The sequence below is a fragment of the Staurois parvus genome, unplaced genomic scaffold (assembly GCF_062004578.1).
Source record: "Staurois parvus isolate SC_StPar_1 unplaced genomic scaffold, SC_StPar_1.0 ptg000276l, whole genome shotgun sequence".
NCBI classification, from domain to species: domain Eukaryota; kingdom Metazoa; phylum Chordata; class Amphibia; order Anura; family Ranidae; genus Staurois; species Staurois parvus.
Window position 1 is genome coordinate 1,416,410 of NW_028318072.1, and position 25,205 is coordinate 1,441,614.

Consider the following 25,205-nt stretch of genomic DNA (forward strand, 5'->3'; position numbering starts at 1 on the left):
GGTCATCTCCTGTACTGTGTCCGCAGTCTCTGGTCATCTCCTGTACTGTGTCCGCAGTCTCTGGTCATCTCCTGTACTGTGTCCGCAGTCTCTGGTCATCTCCTGTACTGTGTCCGCAGTCTCTGGTCATCTCCTGTACTGTGTCCGCAGTCTCTGGTCATCTCCTGTACTGTGTCCGCAGTCTCTGGTCATCTCCTGTACTGTGTCCGCAGTCTCTGGTCATCTCCTGTACTGTGTCCGCAGTCTCTGGTCATCTCCTGTACTGTGTCCGCAGTCTCTGGTCATCTCCTGTACTGTGTCCGCAGTCTCTGGTCATCTCCTGTACTGTGTCCGCAGTCTCTGGTCATCTCCTGTACTGTGTCCGCAGTCTCTGGTCATCTCCTGTACTGTGTCCGCAGTCTCTGGTCATCTCCTGTACTGTGTCCGCAGTCTCTGGTCATCTCCTGTACTGTGTCCGCAGTCTCTGGTCATCTCCTGTACTGTGTCCGCAGTCTCTGGTCATCTCCTGTACTGTGTCCGCAGTCTCTGGTCATCTCCTGTACTATGTCCGCAGTCTCTGACTGTCTCCTATAGTTTGTCTGCAGTCTCTGACCATCCCTGTACTGTGTCCGCAGTCTCTGGTCATCTTTTGTACTGTGTCCGCAGTCTCTGGTCATCTCCTGTACTGTGTCCGCAGTCTCTGGTCATCTCCTGTACTGTGTCCGCAGTCTCTGGTCATCTCCTGTACTGTGTCTGCAGTCCATTGGTTCAGAATATTTTTTTTTCTTGTTTTTCGCCTCTAAAACCTAGGTGCGTCTTATGGAGCGAAAAATACGGTACAGCTGTGATTAAGTTTATTCTGCATATAGTTTGTCTTCTCTGGCTGCTGATTCACTGTTCAACAGGTAAAAAGTTTTGGGCATAAAATTAGCTAATCTTACATAATTTTGGGGTGCTGAAAACGAAAATGACCCTAAAAAATGTTGATTGGCTCTAGTTTCCATGATATATTCACCCATCTAATGACGTAAGCCATTCAAAATTATGATGCAACTTCAGCTGCATATTGCGCAATTGATACTGGTGACCAATAGAAAATTGCATGTATACTGAGATGATGCAATATTAGCCTTTAATTGCATCACTTCACTGCATAAAAGCTGCAGTATCTGTAGCTGATTGTAGTTCGACAGCGTCTTTACATTTCGTTTTATGCTTATATAGGCTACTCAGTAATGCCTCGAACTTGTGTGAATAAAGCAGATAATTTCTGCTATATCTGCGGTGAAATAACTTTTATCTCACAAAAAAAGAGGATAACAGGAATGATTAAGAAAGCCTACAACTTGTATTTTGGCTGCAAGATAGGAGACCAGAACAAGAGCTGGGCACCACATATATGCTGCAATTCTTGTGGGACGGCACTGGAGCAATGGTTGAATGGAAAAAAGGCATCTATGCCTTTCGCTGTGCCAATGATTTGGAGAGAGCCAACAGATCATGTTAGTAATTGTTACTTTTGTATGGTGCCTCCAACAAAAGGGCTAAATAAGAAGAAAAAGTTATCTGTGCACTATCCAAATATTCCATCGGCAATACGTCCAGTTCCTCATGGAGAGGGGCTACCAATTCCTAAAGCACCAGAATCCTTTGTGGTTGAGTCAAGTGAGGAAGAACCTGAAGCGTGTAGTCATCAACCGTCAACCTCACATGACCCAGACTTTCTTCCATCCACACCCACTGAACCACACCTCATTACACAAGTGGAATTGAGCGATCTTATCAGAGGTTTAATCTCAGCCATCGGCGTATGCTATGATCCCGATGAGTGGAGGCTGTTCATTGATGCTTCAAAGGCGAGTCTTAAAGCTGTTTTGCTCCATAATGGCAACCAGCTGCCGTCAGTTCCAGTTGCTTACGCAGTTTCAATGAAAGAAACGTATGAAAACTCGAAAGAGCTTTTAAGGTGCATCAACTATGATGAACATCAATGGTCGATTTGTGGTGACCTGAAGGTGATTGCTATCCTACTTGGACTTCAAGGTGGATATACTAAGTACTGCTGCTTCCTCTGTGAGTGGGACAGTCGTGCGAGAGAAATGCACTATGCCAAAAGAGACTGGCCATTACGCCAGTCATTGCAGCCTGGAGAAAAAAATGTTAACTATCCAGCACTTGTAGACAGCAATAAGATCTTATTACCTCCATTACACATCAAGTTGGGATTAATGAAAAACTTTGTTAAGGCAATGGACAAGAATAAAGCAGGTTTCAAGTACCTGATTAGCAAATTTCCAGCACTTAGTGCTGCAAAAATAAATGAAGGAGTCTTTGTTGGGCCACAGATTCGTAAACTTATTCATGATGATGAGTTTCTTTCTCTGTTGCGTGGAAAGGAAAAGGCTGCCTGGACAGCATTTGTATCAGTGACATCAAATTTTCTTGGAAACAATAAAACACCAGACTACAAGAAAGTGGTAGAAAAACTCATCCAGACTTACAGAAATCTGGGTTGCAACATGTCTCTAAAAATTCATTTTCTACATTCGCATCTGGATTTTTTCCCACCAAACTGTGGAGCAGTGAGTGATGAACACGGAGAGCGCTTCCATCAAGACATTGCAGCTATGGAAAGAAGATATCAAGGTAAATGGAGCCCATCAATGCTTGCTGACTATTGCTGGACAGTTGTAAGAGATAGCCCTTTCCTCGAATACAAGAGAAAAGCCAAGAGAAGCAAAACCGACACAAACTGAAGACAAAACTAGTGAGAATCCTAAGTATTAAAATGATTCAACTTAGCTTATGGCTATAATTTTTCTTGGTAATCCTATGCAATATATTATACCATTTAGGCTTTGTTATGTAGTCAATATCACTTGCTTTATATTTGTGGAAAGACATCTATCTATATAATTATTGTGCATTATGTAGTCATTACGCCTATAGTAGAAAACTTTCCGATTCCAGAAAAACTAGAGCCAATTGACAAATTTCATTGTTATATTTGAACTCAGAATGTGAAATTCATTAAGAAATGGATCCTTTTGTTTCCAAAACTGGCAAAAAATAAAAATTTGTTGAACAGTGTTACCCCATTATCAGCAATGTTTTAAATAAAACTCTTCTGTTTTATAATATACCTTTTAATTCTGAGCAAGTGATGTCATCCATTCTGCTCTTTGCAATGAAGGCAGATGATGGCTGGTGGAAAAGGCCAGCAAAGTGCTGTACATAGCTTCCTACAAAAAAATTTCCGCAGCATCTTGCCACAGCACTCAGCCCAGATGCAATCAAAGGACCAGTTATTCAGAGGAGTCGTGCAAACATCAAAATGTATTTATGGATGTTGGTTGGGTGGAGTAGGTGTTCTTGGCAGGATGCATTCGCATTAAGACCGTAAGGGACCTGTCAGGAACAATAAGACTGGAGAAGAAAGGCTAGATGATACTAGATGTTCTTCAGACAGGTAATAAGATGGGCTCTGTGTGTCTTGTTGCAGCTTCTAATGCACACTTTGGGAAGATCACAGTGTGCAGTGAAATCGGAGTGAGCGATTTCAGTCGCCTGTACAGCTGTGTAAGACTGAAAGTGGTATTAAATCCAAAAAGCAAACATATTTTCTTTTCAGGCTTTCTTCTGTTTTCATCTGTTGATCTAGTCAGTAAGTTTGTTGCTTTTCATGAGAACAAGCTCTCCAGCAGAATGTATCAGTTACAAAGATGAGACAAGCCATTTAACACTAACATGGGTGCTTAAAATGATCAACTTTTTATTTTTTTATTTTTGTAAAACTTTTGTCCTAAAAGACAAAAAAAAACTGTTTGCTGTAACTACTTATAAAGCATTAGTAGAGTGTGGCTTAAATGTGTTGTTGTGTTTAAATCTGCTAGTATATCTAGCACTCCCATCCCCCCAGACTGATAATGCTACTGTCCAAAGGTGCCCTCTGTGTCCTTTCAACCAGAGTGGGGGCACTCTAATACAGGAGGTGTGTTAGTGGCCAGATCACCAGGTGAAAACAGAAGGGGAAAGCCTATGAAAAGAAAACTGGTGCAGTCACCACATCTAGTGATTGGTAAGCTGCAATATAATACATTTTTGGCTTCAGGTTTAATATCGCTTGAAGGTTAGGCCCAAGTTCAGTTTTAATGCCTGGTTCACGCCTATGCCTTTTTTTTTTTAGTACTTTTTGCGTTTTGCAGAAACTTATTACAGCCCATTTGACATGATTTTCTATGGGATATGTTCATCTATGTGTTTTCAGCCTCTGTGTTTTTTTGGATAGGGTCAGGGACTTTTTCCTGCAGCAGATTGCAACACGCATGGGCGTGAACCAAGCCAGAGTCACAAAAACATTTATATTTTTCACATACACTGTATTTACAAAAGCATCTTTTTGGCTCACTTTGTTAGTCAGGTACTTCCATGCTAATCTGTGTTTCTCATTTTTCCCTTCTATGTACACTCAGTCTATTTTTACAGCAGAGACAGCTGTTTTTAACATGTTAAAATGTAAAAGATGGATCAAAAGGGGTTAGTGCCCCCTGGCTTGTGTGCTGTTCTTAGCATATCTAGTAGAACTGAACTTTGAGACAAACGCTTTCTTCTTAGCTGTTCACCAGCATTTTTGGAGTCGGGGTACGAACAGCAGAACGATGGTACAAAGATGGTGTGCGGAAACTGGATGACCTGAAAGACCCAAAATTTAAACTGACAGCAGACCAGAGAGTAGGTAAGAACAAAGTGCAACTAAACCCATCAATTTAACCACTTTCCTGCCGCCCTATAGCAGAAGTACTACTACAGGGTAGCAGGGCTGTGCAAAATGTGTGTTTGTGTTTGACTAGGGATGTCAGTCACCTGGTCCCGGTCGCCACTCAGCGATCCTCGGGTAAAGATGACAGGGGAGAGACCTGTGTGTAAACAACACAAGTCTCTCTCCTGTCAGCATGGACACACTCTTTTGTATCTCTCTGCACAGCAGAGAGATAGAAAACAGCATGTCTTGCTAGTAAAACACAGCAGACAGTTCATTCTTTGATTGCCCCAGATGTTAACCCCTTCCTGCCCAGTGTCATTAGTACAGTGTCATTGCTTTTTATTAGCACTGATCACTGTTTTAGTGTCACTGAGGATGTCAGTGGAAGTTAGTCAGTTGCCACCCATTGTCAGAATGCCTGCCACAGTTCCTCTATAAGTTGCTGATCGCCTCCATTACTAGTAAAAAATTTTAAATTCCAGTGTATATATACCGCCATTTGTAGATGCTATAACTTTCACGTAAACCAATTAATTTACATGTATTCAGATTTTTTTTTTTTAGCAAAGACATGTAGCACTATACATTTTGACCTACATTTCTGAAGAAATTAGATTTTTTTTTTTTTTTACATTTTTGTATTTAATATTTTTATAGCAGAAAGTCAATATTTTTTTATTTTTTTTTTCAAAATTGTTTGTATTTTGTTTATAGCGCAAAAAATAAAAACAGCAGAGGTGATCAAATACCACCAAAAGAAAGCTCTGTGGAAAAAAATTTCATTTGTGCATGACTGCTCAATTGTCAGTTAAAGTAATGCAGCATCGTATTGCAAAAAATGGTCAGGAAGGGGGATAAATCCTCTGGAGGGCAAGTGGTTAATGATTTTGAAAAATCAGTTACATTCCTGGTATGTGAGGAATAACTATTACATTTTGTTTGTGCTTTAACCAAACTGAGAAATCATCAAATGTCTGGTGTCATAACTGATCACATGTTCAACACAATGGCAGTTGCAGATCACACAGAGGCTAAGATGGCAGCTTCCTTGGCTGAAAATAACAGGAGGGTCAAATTTCACTTTAAATGGGGATAAGAGAACATATCACTTTTCTTTTTATAATAACCACTAGTTTCCTCACTTAGGGCTGGAACATTACATTGACTTGCAACTTCCTGTGGCACGTGAGGATGCTGACCGTATACAATGTATGATAAGAGAAGCCCTGCAGACATTTGTCCCCGACATTCAGATTACAATGACTGGTGGCTTTTGCAGGTATGACCAATGAATATTTTATCAACAGAGTTCCACAAAAGCATATGTAGTACTGCCATTAAGATTTTGGTATGGTTCAAAAAATGAACCAAAAATCCCTTCACAGATATACTGAGAAGTACAGGATTAGGGTTGATTTACTAAAACGGTAGACGCTGTTAGGCTTAGGAAAGTGAATGTTAGTAAATAAGCTGAAACTGTGCTCACTCTGTGCAAGGTAAATAATTTTAAAAAAGGTATTTTTGCTAGCATATGATTGAAGAGCACATTCAGCTTGCAAATTCAACTGTTTTTACTCATTTGGTAAATCAACTCCTGTGTCTTCTTCAGATAGGTGCAGTTATAACCTCCTGCCCTCCCCCTCAAAATGTTCCTTGTAAATACTAAACTTGGCCTGCCCAGAGCATATTTCTTGGGCTACAATACTTTAGTTAAAATTGCCTCTACATTTTATAACAGACAGTATAATTGCTTCTGCGATCATGTTTCCTTCCTGGTTGACTATTAAAGCTAGTGGATCAGTATGACAACCAAGGAAATTTCAGGTAGGGATGTGTGCAACCTCCATATTTCCTCAGCATAGGCTTTCTATTAAAGCATATCTAAAGTCTTTTTTTTTTCTTTTTTTTTTTTTGGATTAGAATAGCTCCATCTGGCTTTTTTTTCTTCCCATTGGATAGATTTTCCCTTCCCGTTTTTGCCCTGTAGACACAACAGGAAGTCAGATATTATCTTTCCAAAATGAACGGAAATGCCCTATTGTCACTGTAACAGGGATTGCCACTCTGCCTATTTTTGACACGCCAACAGAATAATATATACAGGTGAAACTCGAAAAATTAGCATATCGTGCAAAAGTTCATTTTTTTCAGTAATGGAACTTAAAGAGTGAAACTAATATATGAGATAGACTCATTACATGCAAAGCAAGATAGGTCAGGCCGTGATTTGTCATAATTGTGATGATTATGGCTTATAGCTCATAAAAACCCCAAATCCACAATCTCAGAAAATTAGAATATTACATGCAATCAATAAAACAAGGATTGTACATAGAACAATATCGGACCTCTGAAAAGTATAAGCATGCATATGTACTCAGTACTTGGTTTGGGCCCCTTTTGCAGCAATTACTGCCTCAATGCGGCGTGGCATGGAAGCTATCAGCCTGTGGCACTACTGAGGTGTTATGAAAGACCAGGATGCTTCAATAGCGGCCTTCAGTTCTTCTGCATTGTTCGGTCTTGTGTCTCTTATCTTTCTCTTGGCAATGCCTCATAGATTCTCTATGGGGTTCAGGTCAGGCGAGTTTGCTGGCCAATCAAGCACAGTAATCCCACGGTCATTGAACCAAGTTTTGGTGCTGTTGGCAGTGTGGGCAGGTGCCAAGTCCTGCTGGAAAATGAAGTCAGCATCCCCACAAAGCTCATCTGCGGAAGGAAGCATGAAGTGCTCGAAAATCTCCTGGTAGACGGCTGCGTTGACCCTGGACTTAATGAAGCACAGTGGACCAACACCAGCAGATGACATGGCTCCCCAAATCAACACAGACTGTGGAAACTTCACACTGGACTTCAAGCATCTTGCAGTGTGTGCCTCTCCATTCTTCCTCCATACTCTGGGTCCTTGGTTTCCAAATGAGATGCAAAGGTTGCTCTCATCAAAAAAGAGGACTTTGGACCACTGAGCAACAGACCAGGTCTGTTTTTCTTCAGCCGAAGTAAGACTCTTTTGACGTTGTGTGTTGTTCAGGAGCGGCTTGACAAGAGGAATACGACATTTGAAGCCCATGTCCAGGATCCGTCTGTGTGTGGTGGCTCTTGATGCACTGACTCCAGCCTCAGTTCACTCCTTGTGAAAGTCCCCAACACTTTTGAATGGCCTTTTCCTGACAATCCTCTCCAGGCTGCGGTCATCCCTGCTGCTTGTGCACCTTTTTCTTCCACACTTTTTCCATCTACATAACTTTCTATTAATATGCTTTGATACAGCATTTTAGGAACATCAAACTTCTTTTGCAATTACCTTTTTGAGGCTTTCCCTCCTTATGAAGGGTGTCAATGATAGTTTTCTGCACAACTGTCAGGTCAGCAGTCTTTCCCATGATTGTGATTCCTACTGAACCAGACTGAGAGACCATTTAAAGGCTCAGGAACCCTTTGCAGGTGTTATGGCTTAATTAGCTGATTAGAGTGGGACACTTTGAGCCTAGAATATTGCACCTTTTCACAATATTCTAATTTTCTGAGATTGTGGATTTGGGGTTTTCATGAGCTGTACGCCATAATCATCACAATTGTGACAAATCACGGCTTGAACTATCTTGCTTTGCATGTAATGAGTCTATCTCATATATTAGTTTCACCTTTTAAGTTGCATTACTGAAATAAATGAACTTTTGCACGATATTCTAATTTTTGGAGTTTCACCTGTATATTATACGTATATATGTAAATATAACAATATATGAAACTCAACTTGGGGATCTTGCTGCTGTAGTTAAAAATGAATTACAGGCATGATATATTTTGGTATATACCATACTTGGCTGATGTCACTGGAAGCTGGAAATCACTGAAGTACACACCGCTACTCCAGTGATCTCCATTTACTTCTGGCTCCCATGCATTCTGAACAAAGGAGGTCGGCTACACCACAAAGGTGCTATTTAGAGAATTCTTTACAAAGTGTTAACTGATTGGATGAGGTGGAGAGGTGGGGGTAACCTAACACTGTCTCATCCAGTCTGAGAACACTGGTAATAAAATTTCTGTATCTAAATTTCCCAGCTCTGCCTTTAATACTGATGGGTATCCCAGTATAAGATAGGCTAAATAACCTTCTGTCTTTTTCAGTCAGCATTTACATGTAACTAAAATATGATTTCTGTCTGAATGGAACATGTTAAGTACACTGAAAGTAGTATATTGAGATAGTGTAGAAAGACATATTCTTCCTCAATCAACTGTTTTCAAATAGATTGCACAGATACCACAGTTGCCTCATGCACATTAACATTGTATTGTGTTTTTGGAAACCATAGGGGGAAGCAGCAGGGCCATGATGTAGATTTCCTTATCACACATCCTGATGTCGGTGCATTGACTGGGCTACTGAAGAAATCTATGGATTGGATGGATGGCAAGGTGAGTGGTAGCAAGTCTGCATATATGCCGTATTGTATCTGCAAGGATAAACATCAATATTGATGGAAGGAAGCGGGCACTTCCGATCACCTGCACTTTTGTCCAGAGCCAGATAATCCACAAGGCAGCCTAGTCAGGAGCCCAAGAACCGGTGGATATCCAGGGAGCCCAGCTACAACCTTTATGCTCCTGTAGTAAACCAGGGGGAAATCCACGTAGTTGGTGTCCAATGGGGCAGGCTATGCCAGTACAGACTGTGCATATTGGGTGGTTTCTCTCTGCATATTGCAGTCTTTATCCGTGTTGGTCAAAAGGCTATTGCCTTGCCTACTGCTCTAAATTGCTTCCTGTCCATATGAAAAGTCACAGCTCTAAAGCCAGCCATACAGTTAGTATTTTTTTATTTAAATGTTCGTTTGATTTTCTGATGATTTGAGGACAAGGCGAGCGATTGGAAAATGTTTCTTATCTGAACAAGCAAAATTTTAACACTTAATGTGTTACTAAACCCAGGACCCTGCATTCAGTATATCTGGTCTCTCACAGTCCAAACAAAAAGTCCCAAATTAAAGTCCAATGTCCCCAAAAAATGTGAAATAAATATTATTTACTCAAACTTTATAACTTTTCCAGTTTGCTCACATCTTCTGTGAAAAGCATTTTATAGATCCACACTCACCAAATGCTGTGAATTCCCAAACTGGTATGGCTTTAAGATGCAAAAAAGGCAAGCCTGCAGGTGGAGTGTGGTGTCCTCAGAGATTATTTAACTCTTTATGCGATTTCACACTGACTCTCCTTCTCAGATATTTCCTCATATAGCGAAAAACATAAAAGAAAAAGATGCCAATGATATATTGCTATATACCGATAAAAAAATATATATTTTATAAAAAATGCAAAAAAACACCTTCCTTACACTCACATCAATTAATTAAGCCCCAATTTCGATAGGGTAATTTAATCTACCACATCACAGATGGTAATCCACCCTTATCTTCCTCCAAGCTCATTCCTGGAGGGACGGATGGATGGATAGGGTTACCTTATGACCAGCTAGTTACTCTCAAGCCTTCGCTCATGGTTCCACCATAATTTACCCAAAATACATTCTCATGGATGGATGGATGAGAAAAATGCAAAAGAAAAAATACCAAAATAGCGTAATATTGTTAAAAACTATTTAATACTCAAGTGATGATCCAAATGCACTCACATTTTCAAACGGAATAAAAAAGCCTTTTTGTATATAAATCAGGACTCATCAAACATGTTCCAATAGCTCCTCTGACAATTCCAGCTAGGCAGACACAATTGCTCAGCTTTGGCAATGAAGAACTGTCAAAATTGTAAAATCAGATCTCTTTGCCCACATTAAAGATGGCCGCAGTACGCCGCATCAGAAGTGATGTCACAGGTACAGGGTCTGAACCGTAAGTTACGTCAACGCGTTTTGCCATTCCACAAGGCGTCGACACCGTGTGGGAGGGTGAAACGTGTTGACGTAACGTCCTCCCATTCTAACCGCGCATGCTCTTCGATCGGCGGTGCGCTGTGTCCCTAGGACACAGCGGGTCAACGATCAACGGAAAGAGCCAAAGATGTCGGCTCGGTCATGTGATCAGCTGTGTCCATTCACAGCTGATCGCATGTAAATTGGGAAATGCCGGTTATCGGCATTTCTCTCACGAGCTGTCACGCTGACAGCTTGAGAGGAGAGCCGGTAATCGGCATTCCTCAGAGGGGACATGTACACCGATGATCAGTATGCCCTGATGATCAGTGTGCCCTGATGATCAGTGTAGCCCCAGCAGTGCCACCTGTCAGTGCTCATCAATGCCACCTGCCAGTGCCACATCAATGCCACATATCAGTGCCTACCAGTGCACATCAATGCCACATATCAGTGCCCATCTGAGCTGCCTTTCAGTGTCACCCATCAGTGCCAGTCAGTGCCGCCTATCAGTGTGCATCAGTGCCCGTCAGTGCCATATATGAGTGCTGCCTTTCAGTGCCACTTACCAGTGCCTCATCAGTGCCACCTATCAGTGTCCATCAGTGCCCATCACTGCAGCCTCATTAGCGCACATCAGTGAAGGAGAAAAATCACTTATTTACAAAATTTTATAACAAAAACTAAAACGTTTTTTTCAAAATTTTCAGTGGTTTTTGGTTTGTTTAAGAAACAATAAAAAAACCCAGAGGTGATTAAATACCACCAAAATAAAGCTCTATCTGTCACAAAAAAATGATAAAAATTTCATATGGGTACAGTGTTGCATGACCGCGCAATTGTCATTCAAAGTGTGACAGCGCTGAAAGCTGGAAATTGGCCTGGGCAGGAAGGGGGTATAAGTGCCCTGTAGGCTAGTGGTTAATCCCCTCTGTAATAAACAAAATAAATAAATAATACACACATGCCCAGTGAATCTAGCGCTGATCTGTTATTATCTGCCGCACACCACATCCCAGTCTGCTATTTTTCTTTCTGTCATCTGCAGCTGGCTGTCTTAGAGTTTCTTGTAGCTGGCTCCCTGAGGATGTGCTGCCGGGTCTGCCCTCCCCTGGTGTTGTGATGCCTCTTGGAATATCTATTAAACCTAGTAGGCTGCAGGAGAAGGGTGACGTAATTTTCATCTAGATGATGATAGAAAAAAATATGTGTCGCTTTTGAACTTTGAGTGGGGAGGAATACACCAGGCAAAGATGTACTTTGAAATGAAGGTCTTCTTTAACTCCAATAAATGCACCAACAGTGGTTGAGGAGGAAGGAGGCCTTGAAGTGGACCTAAAGTCTAAAATACAAAAAAGTGAGCAAGCAGCTTTTTTGAAAAAGAGACATGCAATGTTTCTCCTGCAGTAAAATAAATGTACATCCCTGATTGCAGCCTCTAAAATGTACACAGAGTTGCGCATACATTCCAGCACAGTGCCTGTGTTCTGTGATAACTGGACTCCTACGCATGCATGGGAGTCACGTCATCTCATGTGGCCCGATCAAGACTGCTGACAACCAACACCCAGAAGACTGGTTTTTGCTTTAAATGGCCACATACACCGAACAGGTGAGGCACAAGTGAAGACAGACTGACAAAACAACCCTAAGTTCTCATTCACATTGCCCATACACTAAACGCTTAGTTTTAGTATGCAGAAAAATGCCTGCTGATTCTTTCAGAAATCTACTATGCTTGTAATTTCCTCTTGTTCTATGATGGTGGTGCACAGAAATGCCAAAAAGTGTTATTAGTTCACTTCTGTGGAATCAAATGCTACAGATTAGGTCAGGAGAAGCGTAGCTGTCCTATAGTCTTTACACTTTTTGTCTTGTGACAATTGTGCTTGTCCATGGATACAATACAGTGAGTGAAAATGGTCACCCTAGGACAGAAAGTGTGGAAGGAGCACTAGTTGAAAATGAAAGCTAAAAAGCCTAAAGAAAGGAAAATTAATGCAACGCCATATCTAAGGAATAAACTTTTTAAGTGCTATCAACATTCTAAATATGCTGAGAAAGTTTGTTTCACTATGAATTCATGTGTGTGTATATATGTGTGTGTGTGTATGTATGTATATATATATATATATATATATATATATACTCGAAAAATTAACTTAAAAGGTGAGACTAATATATGAGTGACTCATTACATGCAAAGCAAGATAGTTCAAGCCGTGATTTGTCATAATTGTAATGATTATGGTTTACAGCTCATGAAAACCCCAATTCCACAATCTCAAAACATTAGAATATTACATGCAATCAATAAAACCAGGATTGTACATAGAACAATATCGGACCTCTGAAATGTATAAGCATGCATATGTACTTAATACTTGGTTTGGGCCCCTTTTGCAGCAATTACTGCCTCAATGCGGCGTGGCATGGAAGCTATCAGCCTGTGGCACTGCTGAGGTGTTATGGAAGACCAGGATGCTTCAATAGCGGCCTTCAGCTCTTCTGGATTGTTCGGTCTCATGTCTCTCATCTTTCTCTTAGCAATGCCCCATAGATTCTATGGGTTCAGGTCAGGCGAGTTTGCTATCCAGTCAAGCACAGTAATCCCACGGTCATTGAACCAGGTTTTGGTGCTTTTGGCAGTGTGGCCAGGTGCCAAGTCCTGCTGGAAAACGAAGTCAGCATCCCCATAAAGCTCGTCTGCAGAAGGAAGCTTGAAGTGCTCCAAAATCTCCTGGTAGACGGCTGCGTTGACCCTGGACTTAATGAAGCACAGTGGACCAACACCAGCAGATGACATGGCTCCCCAAATCAGCACAGACTGTGGAAACTTCACACTGGACTTCAAGCATCTTGCAGTGTGTGCCTCTCCATTCTTCCTCCATACTCTGGGTCCTTGGTTTCCAAATGAGATGCTAAAGTTGCTCTCATCAGAAAAGAGGACTTTGGACCACTGAGCAACAGACCAGGTTTGTTTTTCTTTAGCCCAGGTAAGACGCTTCTGACATTGTTTGTTGTTCAGGAGCGACTTGACAAGAGGAATACAACATTTGAAGACCATGTCCAGGATCCGTCTGTGTGTGGTGGCTCTTGATGCACTGACTCCAGCCTCAGTCCACTCCTTGAGAAAGTCCCCAACACTTTTGAATGGCCTTTTCCTGAAAATCCTCTCCAGGCTGCGGTCATCCCTGCTGCTTGTGCACCTTTTTCTTCCACACTTTTCCCTTCCACATAACTTTCTATTAATGTGCTTTGATACAACACTTTGGGAACATCCAACTTCTTTTGCAATTACCTTTTTGAGGCTTTCCCTCCTTATGGAGGGAGTCATTGATGGTTTTCTGCACAACTGTCAGGCCAGCAGTCTTTCCCATGATTGTGATTCCTACTGAACCAGACTGAGAGACCATTTAAAGGCTCAGAAACCCTTTGCAGGTGTTATGGCTTAATTAGCTGATTAGAGTGGGACACTTTGAGCCTAGAATATTGCACCTTTTCACAATATTCTAATTTTCTGAGATTGTGGATTTGGGGTTTTCATGAGCTGTAAGCCATAATCATCACAATTATGACAAATCACGGCTTGAACTATCTTGCTTTGCATGTAATGAGTCTATCTCATATATTAGTTTCACCTTTCTAAGTTGCATTAATTAAATAAACTTTTGCACGATATTCTAATTTTTTGAGTTTCACCTGAGTTTTATATATTTTTATATTTATTTTTATTTATATATATATATATATATATATATATATATATATATATATTTTTTTTTTTTTTTGTAAGCTCCAGTAGTCTTATACATTCTCTTCTCCACACTCCTAGTATGTCATATTGCAATTCACATTTGTTCTGTTAATTACAGGGTTTGCTGTTGTACCGGCACACGAAAGAACGCTCCCATGTACCTCACAAAGTGAACAGGAACATGGATGGTCATGAAACTTGCTATTCCATCTTTGCATTTCCTATCAGTGAATTGGAGAAGTCAGAGTGTGATTCAGTCATTTCTGGTGTGGTGCACAGAGTTCCTAATGGCTCAAGTGTCACTTCTCGTAACTGGAAAGCTGTTAGAGTGGATTTAGTGGTCACTCCTTACTCAGAATATCCATATGCCCTTCTTGGCTGGACAGGATCAAAGGTATGTAGTATAGTGGGATGTGGTTTTTGTTGATGTTTACCTCTCATCTGGAACAGACTTCTCTGTGCAAGGCCTTTTATCTCCTTTTCACTCCTGTGTCAGCATCTGGAATGAGATACTGGCTGTGAGATGACACGGTCTTGTAAATCGTGGTGCATACCCAATTCTTGGCTGTGTTCATAAATATTTTACATAGATCAGTCCTTACTGCTCTATTTGAGGCTGGCTTTAAACTGATTGATTAAAATTCACTCATTGAGGGCCCTGTCGGCATCTTTTCGACGGATATCCTTTAACTGAAAAATCAAGGGAGCCAGTTGAAAAATTGTTGCCTGAATCCAATCAGATGCAGCCACTCTGAGTATTCTGACAGCTTCTAGCACCGAACAACAGAGTACAAAAACTGCAGAGGGAGATTCATCCATCAGTGCTATATAGTGTGAATAGAGGTATCTATTAGATTTTAACTGGCCATACACCAATGAAAATTTAGCTGTTTCAGCAGTGACCAGCCATATTTCGATCACTGTGTATAGGGGATACACAGTGATCGAAATACGGCTGGTCACTGCTGAATCAGAAATCAATTGTTTGATAGACATCTGTCAAAGGGACATGCTGGAAAACATTTGTTGAACAGTGGCTGCTACTACTCTTTAGTGTCTTCTGATAGTGGTGGGTCCTGCGGTCAGAATACAATATCTTCCATATCCTGGATTCCTTCATCCATTTCATTTATGTGAATGGAAGAATCACTTATTTAAAGAAGAAAAAAAAAAAACAGTGTATGGCCAGCTTTAGGCCCAGTTCACATCTGGGTGTTTGCGATCTTGGGCAGAATTGCAGTGATTCCAAAGCAAAAATGAAAAATCCTACAACGTTAGTTTCAATGGCACCAAAACGCTGTGATTGTGATGTGATACATTGTGGCAAACTGCATTGTGGGAAGCTTCTCACCGCAAAGAAGCTCCTGCCCCTGTTTGAGCATCGATCTTCCCATGATGTGGTTTGCTGCGATTGCAGTGCAATTTGTCGCAGCAAAATGGCACCACATTTTTGTGGCATTGAAAAATGAATGGCATCTGAATATGCTTGGTGAGATTTGTCATTTTTGCAGAGTGCTTTGGGATTGAAATGCCCATATATGAATGGGGCCTTAGTCTGAGGAAACGGACACCCCCCCCCCCCCTTCCTTTCTTAGTTAGAATACACTGATCAACACTGCAGCCATTGGCTGTGTTCGCTGGTCAAATGCTGGTTTTCCAGCAGGACTAACGACCGGTTTCTATTGAACAGAGAAGGATACACACACACCAAAATTGGGACAGGCCAATACGTGTAAACTCTGCTTCCTGCTGCACCACACTGATGATGAAATCAACCTACCCTCCGCTCAGCCACAACAACCTTTTGTGTGGTGCTAAAGGAATTTTTTTAATGATTAAGGGGAAGTCTTTTTTTTTTTTTTTTTTTTTATGTATATTGTTACTGTAAATTGTGATGTATCAGGAATTTATTCATGCAGACTATCAGATTCTGATGGGTCAACTTGGATGAAGGGTCTTTGACTCATTTGGGTGTTGATGGGGTTTGATGAAAGATCATATGACTTCAATAATAACTGCTGTTTAGCAGCCACTGTCCTGCAGCCCTTAACAAAAAACATAATTTGGTGCCTGTACTTTGTTTGAAGAGGCAAATGTGTTCAACTCAACTCGCTGTGGCCTTAAAGCAGAACTTCACTCTCTCAATCAGCATTGACTCTTTTTATATTTAAATATTTTTTTATTCCGTTTTCCACAAGGTATAACAGGGTAAGATAGACCGGTTCATATTCATACAATATTGTCAATATAGTACAGATTTTAGGATTATTACCATAGTAGGTGTAGACACAGGTAGATTTACATGTGATTATCAGCATTGACTCGTTTTAATCCTTGGGTTGCTAGCATTAGTTAATAGATAGGAAGGCATATTATGTTTTGCTTGTTTTAAGATTTCTTTTTATTTAAATAGGTTAGCATTTCTCTGTGATCTCCTTCATTGCCTGAACAAGAACATGGAATTGAATGATAAATCCAACCATGTATAAATTGTTCAGTATATTCAATATCCTTCATAAATATGCAATTAAAAGTTAAAACTCATGCCATATAGGCAAACTTTAAACCTCGCCAAACTTCTATACACCTCTATTTTCGTTATCAATATATTCATTGTAACATTTTTTTTTTTTCTTGTACAGTTCACCTCAAACTTTGTAGTTTGTATGGTCAGGTGTGTGTGTGTGTGTGTCAGAGTGTGTCAAGCTTGAGGCACACCATTTTTACCAGATTGACTCTCTAGACCTGATAACTTAATGTAGAGCCTCTCTATTAGAGATGCTGTGTGTCCATTCTACTACAAAACCTCTTTTTCTGCCTTCTATCAATTTTCTCTAAGGGCCTGATCACACTGGCCTACACTGTAAAATGCAGGGTTTTACTGTGCGGGCAGTTGTCGCTTTGTGGTCTGGGAAGGGGTGTTGTGATATGCGTTTTGAGCATATCACTTTTTTTTTTTTTTAAATTCCAGCCTTCTTTCAATTTAAAAATGACATTTCATGTATTTGGCTTGGCAGTGATGCATAAAATTGGACAACATATAGAGCCTTCAGATGAGCTCCAGTCCGTTGCAGAAAAATGCATACAGTATGCATTTTTCCGCACTGCTTGGCACTCAGGGGCTGTGTTGCAGGGTGAACACTGCACATAGAAAATATGCTTTTCTGTGTGCCCTTGTGACTGCTGTTGATCCAGTGCAATAAAATACCAGTCCCTGCATCTTGTGTGAACAAACCATTATTGTACACCCACTGTTGCCCATGTGCGTCTCCGTGTACAATACCGGATGTTGCATTGCTGGTCGGGGGGCAAGGTAAGTCTTGGCAGGTAAGTCTCCCATATTTGTGTGTTATGGCAAGAGGCCCTGGAGAACTGCAGCAGATTTGGTTCTGCTTTATGTTTGACATGCTGTATGTATGGCTTTTTAAATGTGTAAACCGGTCTCTAGAACACAAACGTGAGGTGTATCTTAGGCAAGAATCGGGTCATACTTGCAGCTACCTGTGTTTATCAGAATTTAGCCTGCATCAGTTTTTTAGAAGGAAACATTTGTAAATTTGCAACTGGTTGTAGCTTCATCAATACAAGTTTGTTTTTTCCTCTCTTTGTGAAGCAGCCTCTAGGTTTGGTGTGCATTTTTCAGTTGTATAAATACTTTGAGCATTCCTTGCAATTCTCCTGTGAGGGTGGGGCATGTTGAGAGTTGTACGTGTGCTAGGAAGTACTGTACTATGTGTTATACTGTATCAGGACAACGCAGGCTTTTTAGCTAGATGTGATCAGCCCAAACCGTAGGAAAACTATACTTTAATCACACTGCAAAACATTTTCTAAGCCTAGGTTTACACTATGAATCGCACAGGAAGCAAACTGCATTCCTGTGATATTGAAATGCAATTCAGTGCTGTGCAATTTGAGCCCAATTGAATGGGCTCAAATCACTCCAAATCGCACCAAAGTAGTGCATGCACCAATTTTAGAAACTTACTGTAACCAGATCGCAGTTTGCAACTTGCGTTTGAGGTGTGGTTAACATTGCACCAACACCTGCAGCTCGAAAAAGGCAGTGTTGAACATGGTGTGGGAAACACGCATGGGTTACAGGTTTCTCGCACCACATTGTAGTACGAATCAGGGTTTATACTCACAATGAGTATGTTTATAGTAATCGATTACTCCTTCCATCTTAAATGTTGTGGATGGAGGAGTCTCTGCTGCCAGCTGTTGTATTAAACAGCATCAACATCTGATGGGCTGTAGTCACTGTTTGGCTGAGAATGTTTCACCCAGCTGCTTTGATTTTTCATTTGAAGTTTGTCAAGCCAGGTGGAGCTGATAAAGCCACTCATGGTATAAATTTTGGATGGTCCCAGCAGGATTCAATTGGGATTCTAGCTGTGTATGGCCTGCTTAAGTTGCCAAGTATACACACACTTCACGGCGCAAGGCTGTCAAATACCTAGTGGCTCTGGAATTTGACTGGAAAATAAGGGTGAGCCTTGGGCTTCATTCACACAGCCTTAAATTTTTTTACTGATGTTATTTCACATGTGTTTTCTAACAGGTCAGTTATAGATGGGCAAAGTAAAGCCAACTATAGGGTTAGATATATATCTTTGATAAGGCAGCCTGCAGTTCTAATTATTTTCAGGTAAAATTGTAGAGGCTCAATCATGGTTCTCTTTAAACTCATTGAGACTAAGCAATCAGTATGTGATCTTAGACTAATGCATTCACTTTTATTACAGCACTTTGAGAGAGAGCTGCGACGCTTCTCATGGCAGGAAAAAAAATGGACTCTTAACAGCCATGGACTCTTTGATGGAGACAAGGTGAGAGATAACAATAGGACTATCAATAGAAATTCTGTACTAGGGGAAATATGAAGGCTACCATTGCTGACCTTCTAAAAATACTACTTGCTTAACTATCTCTGGCTTCAATACTTTGGGTCACCTAGCTGGAACAAGCATACAGATTAACAAGTCAGAGAACCACTTGATCTGCATACTGGTTCCTAGCATTTTGAGAACGAGAGATGCGCAATGGCAGCCCGCATATCAGAACAATACAGCTGTCCTTTAAGATGATTTTTATTTCTGACATTTCCAGACCTTTAGGTATATTGTTTCATTTATTAAGTAAAGACTAAGCAGGCCCAATGTTTTGGTTTGGTTTGATAAGAGTGATGTGTATTAATGGGTCAGTCCATCTAAAAAATATTTTTGAAGGCTAAGGGCCAAATCATCCATTGGCTTTTTATGCATGCAGAGACTTTTACAGGCTGTGCTCCCTGTGCTATGAGTTCTCTCTGGTTGAAGCAATTGGTATTAACCTCTTTTTCCCTTGAAGAACGAGATACCCTGTTAGTGGTGTGATATGTGTCATATGTTAGATGCGTTTTACAGTGAGTTGTGCCACTCCATTTTAGGGCACGATAGACCACTTTTATTGAAAAGGAAAAGCAAAGTTGCCCACACGGGGGATTTTCTCCAGCAAAACAGCTGAAAATACAAAGCCACCTGGCTCTCTTGTCAGCAGCACTGCTGCTATCATCTCTGGTCTGTCTGACCTCGGGCTCTACAGGTTCACTTAGCCTTAGTCATAGCACCTCACTGCATGAGCCCACTAGAAGCCTATAGGGTTCTCCTAGCCCCCTGAGCTTGCTCCATCTCCTGAGACTTACGGACTCCCTCCAGTCCCCTGGACTCGCTAGCTGCCACAGCTTTCTTAGTCTCCACAGACTGATGCAGCTGTCCTAACTTTTCCAGTCCTGTGGGCAAGGAAGCCCCCGAAATCGGGTGCAGTGTCCAGCAGGAGAACACAGCTCTCTCCTGACAGGGCTTTGTCTCTCAAATGGGAACCCTGAGCTATGCTCAGGCTTGGCTTATAACGAGCATGCACATCTGTGTACTCGTACAACCTACAGTCCTCCAGGAAGACCTGAACACAGGATTGGAAGCTCTGTCCAACCCAACACACTTTGCAGCTTTCAAGATTTAGGCCCCAATCCAGGATTACAAAACCCAGACAACACTGAGAAGCCAGTCTTCTCCATTCAAAAACCATGCTTTCGAGCCTTCATGCGAATCCTGTGCACATTTTCCTATACTTGCACTGTGACAGGGCCTAGCCTTTCACAGTGGTCACTGCAGAATGGTGCTGTAGAGCTTTCAGTGCTGCAGTTTAACGTTCCAGTGGGTGCTTCTACCTGATGTCATCTACCTACAGCATAATATCAGTCTTATGTTTGCTCACACATTCATTACCTTTTCTCTGAGGCCCCAATCCATCGTTATGGTGTGGAAGCACTTTTAGCCACTGCTTCCTGCAGTGGAGTATTACCTGTTAAAGAGTATCTCACATATATCCATAATACCAACACAGTGTTGCCTTTCACCGGGCGAATGTAAGATACTAAAAGCAAAATAGCCATAAGAACATTTGTACTTGAGAGTTAACATTCAGCCACAGAGAAAATAGCCTAACAATATAGGTTAAGAACATTTGACCAGCAGGGGAAATATGAGGGAGACCTCTACGCTGTGTACATCTAAGGAGATTCCTGTGCTTACAGCTGCATAAATGGGTGTTCGACTGAGCAAATAGTCTTAGCCTAAAGTGTTAGGATGTTTCCTGTTTCCCGTTTTTTGTATTTTTTTTTTTTTTTTTTTTTTTTAAGGAAAAGAAAACTGCAAGAAACATGAACATTCCTATTGAACCCCTCCCAATCCCAGTTAGGCTACATTTGTTGCTAGTATCCTTGGGTGATGGGTCTATTCTCTTTATTGAGAGAAGTTCACCTCTTTTCTAAGGAGGTTTTTATCCCAAGCTAATTCTCCTGGCTGCACTGCTTGGATGAAGTTATATGAGTGGCCGGTTATGATATTTTGGGTACTGGATCCTGCGTGGTTGCTCCTGTTGGCAGGTAGTTAGCTGCAGGTTGCTATGCTGGTCCAGGGCCATGTTCTGCCTCTGGCAGGGCCCTGTCCCCTATTCCTATGTGAGGTATGCCCATCATGGAGTGCAAAGCCAGGATGTAGTGTGATCCCTTGTATCCTCTTTGGAGTGCAAAGACATATGCCGTGGTAAGTGCAGGGCTTGTGCCTTTTTAAATCTGCCTCATTGAGGAAGGTGGACTGCAATACTTCACACAGTGTATCATAGCCATGGATGGATGTTGCTACTCATTGGAGTTTAATGGGAGAGAGGGAGGTGGTGGTATTCTATCTCTACAGGGCTCTTGTGCTCTAGTACCAGTCTCATTGCCTCCCTTCCTCTAGTCACCTTTCTGGCCCTTTTGGCTGCTCAGCCTTCCTCCAATCTATCGAAGAAGGACTTTTTTGCCAGTTGTTTGATTCATAAGTAGAATTTCATCCTGATTTTGCCTTTGCTGCACACACACACTGCCGGAAGAGGAAGTAGACGAATATCCCCATTATCCTTCTGGGGAATTGGATCAGGATGAGTTGCCTTCTGCTTAAATTTCACCCAGACTAAGCATACTATTACCACCCTTACTGATGCCATGTGATTTTGTTTAGCATCTGCCTGAATCTGCTCCACAAGGTCCCTACAATTACCCAAGCCCGATGAGACCTTTCCAGTCCACTTGCTCTTAAGCTGGCCCTAGATGGATTGAATCTCGGCCTGTTGAGTAAGTTCATCTATGGACAGGCTGATTGACTTTGGTACAATCGATGGACCAACATGTCGGATGTCCAGCATGAGATTATTGCCAGCGGCTAAAGCTGCAAGCCATAATAATTGTGTTCTCCTGACAGGAAGGCTCCCAGAACCATACTGAAGGCAGAACACAATGACTCTGCAGGAGGGATTCCCCCATTAACACTGAATGTGTTGATGGGGGAATCGAGCGATTTTTCTTTCCTGCAACCAAAGAAATTGCAACCCCTATGAGCTGCTTTAGAGCCTGTCTGACTGGCCTCATCTTGAAAAGGTATTCGCTCCACCCAAATGTTCTCAGCAATATCCTTTCATGCAAGGACCGTTTCTGCAGGGAGCTTCTTGCTTCTCGGTCCACCATTGCTAGGTCATTTAGATAAGTCTTTATTCAAGCCTGTTCCTTCCTCCCCTGTTGAGGTCCACACTACCATATCTTAGTGCTTCCTGTTTTTCAGTTTTGCAGGGCTGCCACATGGTCTTCTGATATTAGTTATATGTTGCCAGGTAATCAGGCCACCTCTGATGCCAGTTTAAGGCGTAGGGCACTACAAGCCGCTCCCTGAGTTCTGTCAAGCCATTCTTGGACTGTTTGTTTTGTGGGCCTGTTATTGGTTTACTGTATTACCCACAGTTAGGCGTCCCGTGCCCTGTTCTGGACAACTAAGAAAATAGGATTTTCTACCTAGCAATGAAATCAGTTTCTGAAACTACTGTACAAGGACACAAGTGCCACCCCTCTGTTTCTATGATCTTCCTATTGCTTGCTTCAAAATTGAGGCTAGCTGGGAGTGGGAGAGGTTATATGTGGGCAATCACAGCTGCTTTTTTTTTTCTTTGCCACTGTTCAAGATGGCTATCCTATGTCCCTTTCTGGTAAGTCATCAATCCTATTCTGTGTTTTTTCACAAATTCATCTTTGTGGTTCTTAAATTCGAAGCTGAAAATTAGGCATCCCGGAAAGGCCTCATGCACACTGGAGGTTTTGCTGCCATCTTCTAGATGCTTTTCCTCCTCTGGCAGCAGCGTTTTGACAGAAAAAACACATGACACTTGTAAATGTGTGTAAGGCGTTTTAGATGCATCTAGCTCTTGGGTGTTAATTCATTTCATTATTATTAGGCCATTGAAATGAGTTAATGCTCAAGCACTAAATGCACCTAAAAAAAAAAAGCCAGATGCCTTTAACAGCGATGTTAAAAACATCCAGTGTGCATGAGGCCGAAATGTTATACATTTTTCATTCACGATTATATATTTTGGGCTACAACACAAATATTTCCTACTGTTCTTTTTTTTTTTTTTTTTTTTTCCCCAGAAATGCTCCTTCTCAGCAACATGCGAGGAAGATATCTTTGCACATTTGGGTCTGGAGTATGTGCCCCCTTCAGACAGAAATGCCTGATGATCATTCTATGCTCCATATACATATCTGTGATTATTTTACTGAGGATATGTAAAGGTATTATATTTTTGTAAACGCAAAGCACAATTGTTCTATATAAAGTTTTTAATGATTTTAGTAGTTCTGTGGTGGTGTTAGAGTAATTTTAAGTAAATAGTTCCCTTTTTTTTTATTTTTTACAAGTAACATTTTTTTCTCCTTTACTTCTTCTGGTACCTAGCATTATTACTTCTTTGCACACTCACTGACCAGTATGACAAAAACCTGGGGAAGATTTGCATAGTACAATTCTTGGAGTTTGGGGGGGGTGCTGAGAAAGCTGATCTGATTAGCATGGCATACATGGATGCTTGAGTAACTTTACTGTGATCTTGGGTATGATTAAAACCTGTAATTAGTCAATATAGAGGCTGCCACTCTTTCTGAAAATTCTTGTAGCCTGCACATCATGATTATTTGATGACTAAGGTACAGACTTGAAACAACCATGACGTTCTTATCTGTGTACTTGTTCCAGGTCCGTTACTCCAAATTAAAGGTTAGGGAACTGATATTTCTGGAAGTAAGTTGGCAGTGGCATCTTGCTTACTTCTTTCAGTACTGGTTTCCTTTATGCCTGCCCAAATAACTGAATTAAAAGTAGTAGTGGTATTTGCATCCTGGGTTTCATTTAGACAATCCACTCCACAGTGCAAGTACGTTCTGCTGTTTAGTACCTTTTGGATAACTCCTCATACAATTATTGTGTGTATTGGATCTTCTGAAACATAAGCAACAGATATATGGTGGCATTCACATAGGTGAGATCTTTCAGGTCCCTTGAAATTCACTTGTGGTATGGCAATAGCAGTGAAATGTCAAGCTAGAAAGCTCCAACACATTTTGTACATGTTGTCTAATCCTATAGATTAAACGGAAACAAAAAATAGATTAAAGTGATTATAGTAACCTTTTAATTTGCATGATGAAATATATCCAAAACCTTTCAAAGATTCCTCTGTTGCAGAGGAGTAAGGGGGGGGGGTGATATTGGTTCTAATATACAGATAGGTCCATATTTATTTGGACACAGTACAATTTTCATACTTTTGGCTCTGTATGCCACCAGAATAAATTAAAACGAAACAATCCAAATGAATTTGAAGTGCAGACTTTCAGCTTTAATTCAAGGGGTTGAACATAAATATCAAGTACAAATTTTAGGAACTGCAACCATTTTTATACACAGTCCCTCCATTTTTATACACAGTCCCTCCATTTTCAAGGGCTCAGATATAATTGGACAAATGAATATAATCATAAATAAAATTTTCGTTTTATATATCTTGTTGAGAATCCTTTACTGGCAATGACTGCCTAAAGTCTGAAACCCATGGACATTACCAAAGACTGGGTTTCCTCCTTTCTGATGCTTGCCTAACTGCAGCTGTCTTCAGTTGTTCTTTGTTTGTGGGTCTTTCTGCCTTTAGTTTTGCCTTCAGCAAGTGAAATGCATGCTCAATTGGGTTGAGATCAGGTGATTGACTCAGCAGAATATTCTACCGGTACTTCTTTTCCTTAAAAAGCTCCTGGGTTGCTTTTGCAGTGTGTTTTTGGATCTTTGTTCGTCTGTACTGTGAAGTGCTGCCCAATCAACTTTGCTGCATTTGGCTGAATCTGGGCTGACAGGATATCTCTAAACACTGCAGAATTTATCCGGCTGCTTCTGTCTTCTGTGACATCATCAATAAACACCAATGGA

General features: G+C 41.1%; 1 protein-coding gene across 2 annotated transcripts in view; it reads left to right on the top strand.

The window, feature by feature from the left end:
• Positions 1-23,584, top strand: part of LOC149458768 (DNA-directed DNA/RNA polymerase mu-like) — a 175,457-nt gene extending 151,873 nt beyond the window's left edge. For both annotated transcript variants that reach the window (XM_089681693.1, XM_089681694.1), the window contains 6 exons: positions 4,594-4,714; positions 5,888-6,020; positions 9,064-9,166; positions 14,495-14,770; positions 19,125-19,208; positions 23,378-23,584. In XM_089681693.1, the coding sequence (XP_089537819.1) occupies positions 4,594-4,714; positions 5,888-6,020; positions 9,064-9,166; positions 14,495-14,770; positions 19,125-19,208; positions 23,378-23,464 (804 nt within the window). In that variant the 3' untranslated portion in view covers positions 23,465-23,584. The remainder of the gene's footprint in view (positions 1-4,593; positions 4,715-5,887; positions 6,021-9,063; positions 9,167-14,494; positions 14,771-19,124; positions 19,209-23,377) is intronic.
• Positions 23,585-25,205: the final 1,621 nt, after the last annotated feature.